Raw genomic sequence first — 13,188 nt, 5'->3', positions numbered from 1 at the left:
GTATATATGATATAGACAGCAATCAAAGGCTGCAATGAGCGACGCATCTCTGCTTATCCAGGAAAACACATTACAGCCCCAAAAGAAGCGAAGACGTTACATTACGATAAACCTAAACATGATCAAGACACATGTCAGAAATCTCCCAGTTACGATAAGGGCCTCTGCAGACTAAGGTGCTTTTTTATTAAGTTTTATTTGGTTGTACATGTACAAAATTTGGGGGCATTCTTGAGATTTATGTAAAATAAGTTAATCTGTATATGAAAAAAAAGACAGACATTAAATACAGACTCAGCGTGATGGGGGGATTTTTTCCCTTTCTTTTTCCAGCATAAATATGGCTGAACTTTCAGAGACAGAAGATGCTGTAAACTGGAAGGAAAGATGTTTAACTCTGGAGTCACAGCTAATGAAATTCCGTCTCCAGGCAAGCAAGATCAGAGAACTGTTAGCAGAAAAGGTGGGTCTCATGGTATGAATTTTAATGCCATCTAAATGATTTTATTTGATGATGGGGGCTGATCGTGTCATGATTTGAGATTACAAGTACTGGGATTTTTTCAGGAGATAAAAAAATGCATTTTTATACAAAATGTGTGGCAAACAGGTACGTTTTAATGCTGTGAAAGAATTGCATGTAATGCTGTGAAAGAATTGCCAGCAAGAAATGTTCATTTTCAATAAAGAACATACTGGCAACTCTTCTGCAGGGAATAGTATGTATCCACAATCACTTTCACAACTTCAAAGTTATTATTTTATACATTTTCCTAAGTATGTAAGACCTGATTTAAGATGCAGAAAGCACTGGAGAGAAGATCCAGAAGTATTATTTTCTGCAGCAGTCCTTACTGAATCATATAATTTACCAGACTTGCTTTTCCTACAATAAGACACCTCCAACTACAGCTCTTCATCTGTGTGTAGGGCCCCAGGAAAAGTTTAAAAGCATTATATAATTTAATTTGGAGAATATTGTTTAAATACGTAGTTTGTTTTGCAACAGGGAAACATTTCACTTGGCATGTTCGAGTATGTGTATCCCAACAGTCAGCTGAGCCCGTATTTGAAATATAAAAAGGCCACCATTGTGTTTCACTGGAAATTTTAACAAAACACAGGACAAAACATTTTAGAGACTCACTGGAATTACGTCATCATTAATATTGAATTCAGTGAATCCACATTCAGTGGATCCAGGTTCAGGATGGAAGTCAAGTGGCTAAACACTCACCAAGACTTTCCTAGGGACTTCCAGCAGCCGTAAGTACCATGTTTTGTGCAGCTGCTGCTGATCGTAGTTTTAGCAACCAAAAGTTAAGATGTGAACAGCACTTCACGAAACTACCAGAGGTTAAAAAAAAAAGATTTTTTTTTTTTTGAAGTTTGAATGTTTTCTATTTGACTTTTCACTCTGTTCCTTTACAGTTTGGATTTACAGGCTCTTCACTGCTAGAAACACCCTCTTAAATGAACAGAAATGTATGTGTAATCATCCTATTTCAGAAGTCAGCATCTAAAAAACAAACCAGAGTAAGAGGCATAAAATCGCACGTCTTCAGCATGGTGCCTGAAACAAAGCATTAAAGGAAAATTACTTGTTTTCTTTATCTGTGAGAAACGATGACTCCAAAATAAGTAGATAAAAAAAGAATCGTAAGAACTTGTCATGCTATTGCCCTCTTGTCATAGTTTGCCTTAGCTTTCTCAGAAATTTTAGGAAAAAAACGAAGCTTACAGGAGGTAAAAACGGGAGAAGTATTTTCTGTTGAAGACTAGGGGTCCGTCCAGTAAGTGTTCAGCTGGGATAATTTGATGTATTACTCACCAGAGTAGAGCATTGGCAGACACGATGAACAATCCTTCTCCTCGCTTTGTCACTTTGCCTTTTTAATACGAATCTGGCATTCATAAACGGGAATGCAGCTGGGACACGCATCGGCCAGTACTTGATGGGCACCCTTATACCACTGACAAGAGGAGAATACAGCTGATGTCAGCTTTTATAGGTACTTTCTAGACTTGTTACCTGTTACAGACGGAACAAATGTGCAAAGCACACAAATAATTTTCACTCTGATTAGCACAGGCTTTTCTTTGTGCTTTTGTTTACAATCGCCTCTGTGCTTTGAAATGTACGAATCCAATGAACAGCAGCACCAGACATTTTTGACTTCAACAAAAATCTTCAAAGGTATTGCGGTGTGACAGTTGTCAAACCCACTACACATGTAGTGGTTGTAGGAATCAGAGTGAGAGTGGTACTGTGACAAAACAGCTGGTCCCTACAGGAAGCGAAGGGGAGTGAATTGGTAGCAGTTCTCCAGCCTTCCTCCTCTGCGTGTATTTGAGAGGTCTCTCTTCAAGATAGTGAATCAGGGAAAGGGAGTTTACACCCTACTGCTCTATCTGTGGGACTTAGCAGAAACTGGCCTTGGGTTTTTACCATTATATTTGTCCTGTAACTCAGTCTAAAACCAGATTTTAAATAAGGGTTTGCTCGAATCTGTCCTTTCTCCGTGTTTGTGGCTGTGGCCTATGTGCTTCTGTAGAGTGGAGTCACTGAAATACATTTCTGACACACTAGAAATCAACTACCCTGCAAAGTTACTCTATTCAGTAGTGCCCCTGCAAATAAACGAACGATGAACATGGGAAGTCTTCAATGTGTTTCTGTAACTGATGTGTTCTAATTTAGAAAAAACTCTGTTTACTGGTTTTGTAAGTCTAGCAAGTACGCACCCTGAGGAACCTCAGTGATTGAGGAGCTGGAGAAATTTGCACTGTAAGTGCATTTCAGCAGCGCAGCTGCCAGAGCTTAGATTTTGTAGTGAACCTGGGGAGAACAGGAGCAAAGGAATATACAATGTTTTCAGAAAACCGATGCCTTCACTGTTGTTTATTTGTTTGGGTTTATTACTTGGTTTCATTTTTGCCAAGTAAAGAGGCTATATTTATAAATCTAACATGCGAAGAAAGAGACCTTGTTGGAGTTTTAAGCAGAAGCTGCTGCTGCGAGTGGGAGAGGTCTTTAGAGGAATTTAAGGAATGATGTAGAAAGTATCCCTTGTACGCCAAATTTAGGATGGCTGTGGAACTAAGCTTTAAGTAGAAGCCTTTATTTTAAAGCAGCTTCCTTACACAGGAAGAGTTTACTAAGAAAAACCTTTGTTGAATAAAAGCTTGCCGTCTTCGGCTGGAAGTTTAGCTCCCAGCTAGCATTTCAAGTCATAGGAAAAGCTCATTCTTTTCATAGTAAGTACATTTTTCACCTAAAATACACATGCAACATCAAGGTTAATGTTTTTCCTACCACTAAAAAAATCACTTTAGGGCAAGGGCCACATAGCTGTGTTAAATGTCCACTTAGGCAGCCTCCACCGAATTTCGTTTTCCTCAGACCCTGTAAGGAATGGATATGGCACTACTCCAAATGCTGCATTATGGGCTGTCCAGCAATACTCATCATTCACAGGAATGTCTCCAAGTTCATTTCCTGCGGTGCTGAGGGTCATTTTTTTCTGCTTTGACTGATTTTCAACAAATATGACTGATTAAGAGAGAGGATTATTTTAATACATGTGTTGATTGGTTTGCTTGTAACCTGCCATTGGGCTGTATACATGTATACCATTCCCTGTATACATGCTGAGCTGGCAACCGAGCGGGTACATGGCAAATGCAATAACGTTTATACCTTCTATACAGGTTATGAAGTTTGAATGATAACTGATTTTTATGGCAAATACTATTTTCAGTATATTCCACAGCATAACAGTGTGTTTTGTTATCTGTGGCATGACAACTGCAAGAAGAATGTTTTCAGAGGAGAAGCCCATCACACATTTGACTTGTGCAGCGATCGCCAATGCGAATGTTATTTACAAAACACCATGAGTATTTCCATTTGCATTCAGAGGATTATGAAGGGTAAAGTAAAAAGGGAGCAAAGTACCAGAGTGGCAAAATGATTCAAATAATTATTTTTCAGTATTTCAGTTCCTCTTAGAAAGCTTCTTGACATGGAAAATAATTCAGATGCAATTAGTAAGAGATGAACAGGAGAAAGCCATGAGTATTGAAGAGAAGTTAAAATTTTAAATGGTTACAGTTTTAGGTTTATTTATGCCTTTTTAATACCTACACCTTTTTTCCTATAATTTGATTTTTATCCCTTAAATTTATTCTTAAGTTTCTGTCATGCCTCTCTATAACAGTGGGGGGTTTTGTTTCGTTGTTTTGGTACATCTTAAACTTACGCTCTTTCTAAGGATGCTGAAGATGGGGAGTAAAAAAAAAAAAAGAAAAAAGATCACTCAGGCAGCAATAAATTAGCTGTTGGTGTAGAGGCCAGGCTGGGTACTGGCATGAAGAGCACAGCCCTTGCTGTGAGGCCAGGGGATGAGTATCTTCCCTCGGGGTATGGAGATGAGGGCATCAGTTCTGTTGGTGAAGTTGTGATAGTGGGCACCACCTGCACGGATCCTCAGCCCATCTCATGTTTGTTTAGCATTTCACTGGGAGGAGCTACAAGATGTTACTTCTCCAATTTTTGTGGAGCAAACTCTTTTTGCTCTTAAAGGGTATGTATTTAGTTTTCGTTCCCTCAGAGAGTATTTTCAGGCTTAAAATATCTGTTGTCATGTCTTCAAACTGCATTATGCTGCCTTACATGTATTTCAGGAATCTCTTGCTCCTTCCTAGGTGTTCTATACACTTTAATTGCATGAATAAATTCAGCTTCAGTCAAATTTTCAAGTTTTCAGGCTTTGGCTGTGAGTGGTACCTCTAATCCTTAAGCCATCACCTCTCGGGCAGCGTCATGGAATAAAGGCCTCCTAAGTTTTGTTATTCTTACAACAGACACTGCAAAACAAACTTATATACATTCTAAAAAAAGGGAAGGTCAGGACTTAGTAATTGTTGCAATCACATGCATTTACAGATTGTTCAGCTGTGAAAACTGATGAACAATTTGCTACTCATCAACAGTTTATAAGTACATCACTTTATAAGCATCTGAAGGAGTTTTCTGTTATAATATTAGAGAGTATTAACGATGTTCAGTATTGATACAATCGTGGCACTTCTGCTTGGTTTAGCACAGTGCTTGTGCTGCAGTGGAATGTTTGCTGACCATATATTCAGAAATAACCTCGATTTCTGAATCCTCTACTCATTAAAAAATAATGTCTTAAAAATGATATTAAAGTGAGTCTTGTAAACCAAACTTCTATTTGAGCGTAAAACCAAAAAGACAGATGGAAAGTAACCTTAGAATTCAAAATTGTAAAAACTCAACTCAAAGTTAAAGCCTCAACATGAAGTCATATAAATATGTAATAAAATACATGTGACCAGAGAGGATCAAAGGCGGCTCATCTCGCCGCCCAGCTGTCCAGACTGTTAGTACACGAATGACTCTGATCACTTCCTTAGAAGTGTCCCCACCGGAACCATGTGCACTGTGAAACGTTTGCTGCTCTTGTGTCGGTGGGGTCTCATGATGTAGACTTCGGGGTTTTGTTTAGTATGAGGAAGCACTAGAAGGTCAGCCACAGCTTTTTTTATGTTAGTGAAAACTCATTTTCTCTGTTTTCAGTTTTTGATTGATAGGAAATGATGACTCTGTGTCCTTGTCTGGATGAGATACGAAAAGTACACAAAACTGTTTCGTGTGATTGACATTGTAATTGGGAAGAGAAAAAAAGAGATCCAGAGTGAAAAAGAAACTGAAAGATGCCAGAAATTGAGCACAAAAAGGACAGAATGAAACTGATTATTTGAAAACCAAGCAGTAGCTGGAGAAGGAATAAGTGGTTTTCATTTGCGTTATTTGTATCATACCCTTTGCTATGAACAATCTTGAAGCTGAATACCAAGTAGCCCAATGTTAATTATTTGCTGTTTCATCCCCTTGAGATGAACCGAGGTATTTCCTGAGAACCAGCAAGTCCCTAAATCATGCCAAACACTATGTGCTTTCTAGGGATCTTTCAGACCACAGTTTACTTTTTAAAGAAGTCATAATTGTATTGTTCACCAAAATCAGACTGGAGAGCTCTTAACAAAATGTAAACAAAGTATTTCTGGCCTCTTCTGTTCCATATTGTTGGAAAAGCCTTCAGAATGAGTCGTGTAAAACGCAGGGGTTTTCAAGGCTGGGGGCAAAGGTTGAGCCTGTGATTTATTAGGCATCATTATAAAGTAACGGATGGGGGTCTCTCACCGCCCAGAAGTGACCTGCACTCCTCCGTGTGGTCCTGGTCTCTCCATTCACTTCTGCCGTGGCTTTTCACATTTTCTTTTGTGCAGCAGCTGAGTCCACATTGTCTCTTCCGCCACATACCTCCTCCTTCCACGCAGAGGGTGGAGGAGGCTGCGACAGGCCCCGTAGCACAGTTCCTCCCAAAAGCTGAATTTGTCGACTTCAGGAGAAGTGGCAGCCAAACTGTATAATGTGCCAAGTACCCTTTACTGTCGCCAGTTTTGGAAGGATATGAAGGAGCTTAGCACCTTCTCAGTCTGAGAACCGGCATGAGGAAAGCTTCAGGGCTGCTGTCAGAGGGGAAAAAACAGCAGGTCATACAGCACCCGCACAATTACACCACCAAGAAAAGGTGTATTTTTCTGTAGACAAATCTTAACCATGTTTTAATACAGTTGTAACGAGGAATTGTCTTCCCAGTCTGACACACTGTTTGTCTTTTATTATTTTCACACTCCTGCCTACATCCTGTCTTCTCCTTTTTCGAAATAGACCTTGAAGATATGTTCCAGTGTGGTATTTCTGGCATGGCCATTTTTTTACGATATGCTTTTATACATCTACAGATGCAGCAGCTTGAGAAACAAGTTATAGATGCTGAGCGCCAAGCAGAGAGAGCTTTTCAGCAGGTACATACATAAATTGAAAAATGTCTCCACCAGCTATGTGTATGTTACGGTAATGAAATGCAGAAAATTGCTGGTTTTCATCAGTGTTGCTCAAAAGGGAAGAGACAGTTTCTTTTTTACATTATTGATTTGTCTCAGCAGAGATGTTGTACCTCCCTTCTCTGCTCGCTGTCCGGTTCAGTTCAATGAAGGCAAAGCTAAGAGCAGAAATCAAAAATAGATACATGGTAATGAGCTTCTTCATGAGACTTTGATATAAGATGCACATAGAAACGAAAAGGAGAGGAAATAGGGACCTGTTCTAGAAGATCTGTAAGAAGATAAAGCAAGGGCATCCAGTACAGTCTCTAAACGGGGTTAACCTGTGCTGTTTGTACTTCTTGTAGAACTTAGGACATCTGAAGAAAGAGATCATGGCTAAGTATTTAACTAAAGTTGCCCTGTGATTCCGAACTGCAGATGCAGTTACTGCAGATGTTTTATGAACATATCTCTGGTATTCCCCAAAAAATCCTTCATATCTCACTGTGAGACAGATAGAAAGCGAAAACTGTAAGAATAAAAATGTTCATGTACTAATTTGGTGTTAGAGAACATTCCTGACTATGAGCAAGTACTTTTTAGCGAGCTTTTAGAATGCTTCTGGTAATTTGTTGGGGTTTTTTACTCTGTGCAATTGTTTCTTTATTACAGCATTGTTTATTAAGCCTAATAGCTTAACATTAACAGAACAGCAGCTCCCTGTACATAAATTGCATTCTTCCCATATTGGCATTTCTAACAGCTCGTGTGTTACACACCTCGAAGCCCCTCACTGACACTAACAAAATCCTCTACGAGGTCTGTCAGTGTTTTGCCAGTTCTGTTGGTATTGGGTGCACAGGGAGACATAACCAAGTGGGGAATTTCTTCTCCAATAGGCTTCAGAACTTTGCAAGATGATCTTGAATCTTAAGTGTGGGAGCAATTTTAACAGTCCATTTGGAAATCAAATTATTATCTTTACCTTAGAGTATTATGTTTCTTAAAGTCTTATGTTTGACCTTCCAAACAGGTGCAGGTCATGGAAGAAAAATTAAAAGCAGCAAATGTTCAAACGAGCGAATCAGAAACCAGATTGTATAAGAGATGTCAAGATCTGGAGATTCTGATACAAGATAAAAATGACATAATACAAAAATTGGAGCAACAGCTTGAAGAACAGGTTAGAGATAATGGTGTACATCGGTTCCTTCCTTAATTATACAAAAGGAAAATAAAAATTAAGATCGGTAGAGGTCAGAAAAGTTTAGCATGATTTCTGTTGTTTGATTAAAGAGGTTCCCGTTAGAAATGTATCATTTGAATAAGGTTTATTCACTTACAAATTATACTCTGGCTTTTGAAAGAACATCTGACTTTAAGAGGGGAAAGATGTTCTTCCTCTTCACTGTCTCTTCTGAATAACTTTCTTTTTCCCTGGAGGAAAGAGGAACAGCAGCCTCTGTGAAGGGCCTAGTCACCATTTTTTTTAAAATCACCATGAATTGCACAGGAGACTGAATTAGTTCAAGCAATCTTAGGATCAGTGTCTGAAGATACTACTTAGGCAGACTATAATACTCAGTGAAAAATATGCTTATGTCATTTTTGTTCCAGAAGCAAATAAGACTGCAAGAAGCAAAAATCATAGAAGAAAAAGCAGCTAAAATAAAAGAATGGGTGACAGTCAAGCTTCGTGAGGTATAACTCTTGCTATGGTACTTAGACAGCAAATATAATGGTGTGACTGGATATCCTTAGGCTTTTGGGTGTACAAAAAAATGCTTCCCAGTTTAATTGTTCTATTTAGTTACTCATTTGAAAGAGGAAAAATGCAAACGAGCACAGAGGGTAGAGTATCCATGTCACTTAAATCCTGATGTCTCATTTTTTCAGCTAGTGTGTATGGGTCCTCTTCGTGGAGAAGGGGCCCGGAACAGCTCTCTGGAAGCTCGCTCCTATCTCCACTCACTGAGAGATCAGCTGGCAAACTGAGCTTGCTCAAGCAGATGCCTAAAGTGTGAATAATCCCCAGAACGCCGCCCAAGTCTGCTGTACCCTGGCAGAAAAAAGGACTTGATAATTTTTTAGTTTCCAATGTCCACAGTACTCTTAGTCATGAACACTTTCAGGGACTCTGGCTCTCCTCTCAAAAGAGACCAGTTTGCTCTGGTGCTTCGCTGCTGAGGTGGGATAACCGAGTCTTTGTCCTGCCGAAGGCTGCCAGTTGTGGTGTGCAGCTATGCTTTCTCCTCATTGTGTGTACAGAATTTAAGGTTGCCCATAGAAGTTAAAATCCTGTTCTGCTGTGGTTAGCTGAAAATTACACTCACTTCAGTTGAAAAACAATTACATTACTATTTTAAAACTATTTTTAACCAAGAAGTAACATTTACTATGAGACCGTGAGGGTTTTTCTTTAAATCATTTACTAAAAATGCAATTAAGTTTAGCTAGAATGATCTCGGAAAAGTTTGGACAGAATCAAATATGATTCACACTATTTCCTTAGTTTGCAAAGTGGAGAATCGGAAGCTCCACAGAGGTGGTTCTGTGTCACCCAGTGGGGAGTGGAATTGGCGGCTCCTCTCTGTGGGATACGGGATACTCAGATTCACATCATCTCTTTGCCTAATTCGGAGCAGGAGTTTGAACCAACATCTTTTACCCCCTGGCAGTGCACTACAGCAGTGCGCTGTTGGGCTTTTTTGTTCCTGGAGAAGGTCTTCTGCTCTGTATAAAGTTTTTCGGTATTTTTTTTTTATTTTTTTAATCTTTGCTGTGGGATGGCAGGAGTAATTAGCACTCTCATTCCCTCTAATTCCTCTGCTTGCTCTTGGGTTTGCCAGGTGGCACCAAGGTTTGCAATTCTAGCCCTCTGCCTTTACTAAAAATCCCAAGGCAGGTTTCTTTTTTCTGTAATTATTAAGGCTTTTTAAAGCAGTCTTGGGTTTGCTTGGTTGGGGGAAGGATTTTAACAGAAACTGAGCAACTGGTTATTGCAGGAAATGTCCTTGTTCGGAATAAACAAATGCCTAAAGTGGCTTGAAGAGAAGTAGCAGGGAGGAGTTTACCGTTTCCATAGCTTTACCCTCAGACAGGCAGAAATTCAGAGAAAATCTAAATGATGTAATGACTTCAAAAATTGTTTCACTGATGGATAAGATGACATTTATATGTTTTTAGTTAGAGGTGGAAAATCAGAACCTTCGCTTGATGAACCAAAAGCAAACCAAAGAGATGAAAACAGTACAGTCTAAACTGCAAGGTAAAGGTACAAATCTTTTTAAAACTTCTCTAGATATGGCATACTTCTCTCTATTCCCTCTGAATTTGTGCATCCACATAACTGAAATATTCCAAGCAGTCACAAAGATTTCAGTTAGTATGAATTGACAGCAGAGTGACTGTACATTAAGGTGTCAGGCAAGCAATAATTTAATTTTTATTAAAAAGACGCACAAACCACACCTAGTTTTTTGTTGGGTGAGCGGTTATCTCTTATTTAAGAGGTTCTGCAAGTAGTAAGGTCTGACTGGATTTATGTCAGATCTTTGCTCTCACTCTGTACAGCATAGGTGGTCCTGGCACTGTTAAGGAATAGATGAATGTCAGTTTGCATCTGCTTTTTCAAGCAAGTCCTCAGCTGGGAGTCAGAATTCTCATCAGATTTTTTTTCATTTGACTACAGTGATCCAAAACCTTAATTGCTGTGAAATTGTTAAAAGAGATTTTATTTTTTCTTTCTATACTAAAAAAAAAAATCAACATTTAAGAACTAGAAATGTAGCTCGGGGTTTCTTTTGATACGGTATATATCAAAAGATATGATTTCTTTTGATATCAGGTAGATCTTTATTTCTGTAACAAATATCTTATTATCTTTTTCCTAAAGTCTAGTTATCTTTAAAAAAACCCCATCAGCTTTATGCTGCAGAGTGAAAAGACCAGTGCCATAGCTTGCTGTATCCCATTAACACCAGATTGCTGAATTACTGTTCTTCAGAAGCGACGGGCAAGAAGTCTGTGACTTCAGCACAGAAATCTAGCGAGTGTCAGCGACTAAGCGGTTTGACTTTTGGGTGCTTTTCGAATAGAGCCAAAAGCCCTCAGCTGTCTCCTAAGATTGAAGAAATAAGCAAGGCTTCACCCAAAGAGTCAGACTACGCGGAAGGCAAACCCTTGCGAGGTACTTAGCCCCTGAAACTGCCATTTTATTCTGACCTCTGTAGAACAATAAAATCGAGAACTCTGTCGGTGTACCCAGACCAGCTGTTCTCACCGTGCAGAGCAGCGTTCTCTGCTAGTTAAATAGAAATGTGTATTTGTGTTACACAAAGTCCATTATAAAGGTGGGGGTGTGTTATTATCTCCATTTTTATAGAGGAGGGAATTGAGGTAAAAATCTTTTTTTCAAGGGAAACGATAAGAAGAAAAACTTTACACGTTCCTAGATGGAAACAGATCAACTTTTGGGGCTTTGTTACTTTAACGGGGACTAAGTTAAAAGCCAATCTGCTTTAAATTCATACAGCTATTTAACGTTAACTTCCCCAGCCATCTGTCTAGAAAAGCCCTGGTTCTTGCATCTGTTTTGACTCAGGGGGAGCACACAGGCCTCACTGGCACGCTGCAAGCTGTAGCTCTCTCTTGCAAAACCAGGTAAAAGTGAACAGCAGAAGCAAAGCTGGTTTTAATAGAGCATCTCTCCCTCAGCATTTTTCATGAGCCTCTCCTGAATATCTTAAGCATTCACTACTGGGAGTACAGTAATAGCTTGCAGAAGAAATTTCTGTGTTTAAACACTGTAGGAATGCTCAGCATACTTGATTGGTTAATATAAACCCTTTCTTTTTATTAAACTTTCATTTTCCTTAGATTTACTAAAGCAGCTAAATGTGTATGCCCTCCCAAGTCTTTGGGTCTTGGGGGATTTTATTCTGCTTGTTTGGCTGGTTTTATGATTCACTTTAAAATATGGCTCCACTCTGCGTATCTTTAGATTTATTGCCATTTTTAGTTAGGCTGGAAATTTGAGCAAAGTCAGTTACATTTTTTTGGCAAGTATCATGGCAATTTCAGGTGCATAAAAAAATTTATAGTATTTTTCTTAAGGATTATTGTTTACAATACTTAAAAACTTAAATGTGCTCATGCATTTGAAATCATTACGTACTTAATGACAAAATCCTTTAGCAGTCAAGGTTGCTAAAGTAATTCCCTCCTGTTCATGATATTTCTCCTGTAGAGAAGGATATCCTGGAAACTACCTTTGCTGGTCCTGCGTACGAGGCCAGTAAAGGTCAGAAGTCATTGCAGCAAAGTTCCTCTGGATCAGAGAAGGACAAAACTGTGAGAACAAGCTGTTCATCCAAAGATGTTGACAGCGACATGTCAAAGAACTCCTGCACCACCGGCAGTGACTGGAGCTCAGACGATGATGGAGGAGACAATAAGGGGCTGAAATCCAGGTGTGCATCGACACTTTCAAGCCAGACATCTGAAGAGAATGCAAGGTACAGTAGAGTGGGAAGCGAAATGTACTTGACAGCATCTGACGACAGTAGTTCTCTGTTTGAAGAAGAGAGTTTTGGAGTTCAGAGGATGCAGCATAAGAAGTTGTACTGCTGGCAGCAAGGGTCCCAAAGAAAAGGCCAGAACAATGCCGGTGGAAAGTGCAACTCTGACTTCACAAGTAAAAAGAAAGACCAAGATAGTTCTTCAGATGAACTGAATAAGAAATTTCAGTCTCAGAGGCTAGATTATTCGTCCTCATCCAGTGAGGCAAATACCCCAAGTCCAATTTTAACCCCTGCTCTAACACCCAAACACCCCATTTTAGCAACTTCTGCAGGTTCCCAATGCACAACACCATCAGATTCTCCCTCAAATTTGCCACGGCCAAAGTTACGGACTCCTAATGTATTTAGCATAAACTCAGCACTGGCAAAGAAACATCTAAGCCAGCCCCAGCTGAGTTCCGACAGAATGTTCGGTAGGAATAGGAATGCCATAAGCATGATACGTCCGTGGAGACCTCAGGAAACAGACATCGATCTGGTGGATGGGGAAGATAGTGATATTTTAGAGAAAATGGAGATTGGCTGTGCTGAAGGAGTGTTCACTTGTGACTACATTGAAGCACAAAATGCTGAGGACCAGGAGCCCTGTGATACGACAAAAAAGGGTGCTAGCAACAAGCCTCCCACCCCTCCGTTACATCGATTTCCTTCCTGGGTAAGAGTTACTATAGATATTTTTCCTGCT

The 13,188-nt window shown here is 39.5% G+C and overlaps 1 protein-coding gene across 1 annotated transcript; it reads left to right on the top strand.

Annotated features, from left to right (window-relative positions):
- Window positions 1-340: 340 nt before the first annotated feature.
- Window positions 341-13,158, top strand: LOC104491533 (pleckstrin homology domain-containing family H member 2-like; the record flags this gene model as incomplete). Its single annotated transcript, XM_010133975.1, has 7 exons — window positions 341-463; window positions 6,838-6,900; window positions 7,955-8,104; window positions 8,539-8,622; window positions 10,108-10,189; window positions 10,928-11,110; window positions 12,170-13,158. Coding segments are annotated over exons 1-7 (1,674 nt in total), but the record flags the coding sequence as incomplete, so codon positions are not given.
- Window positions 13,159-13,188: the final 30 nt, after the last annotated feature.

Source organism: Buceros rhinoceros, unplaced genomic scaffold (assembly GCF_000710305.1).
Source record: "Buceros rhinoceros silvestris isolate BGI_N320 unplaced genomic scaffold, ASM71030v1 scaffold46593, whole genome shotgun sequence".
NCBI classification, from domain to species: domain Eukaryota; kingdom Metazoa; phylum Chordata; class Aves; order Bucerotiformes; family Bucerotidae; genus Buceros; species Buceros rhinoceros.
Note: the sequence above shows the minus strand (reverse complement) of the source record. Positions and strands in the feature narration are given on the sequence as shown.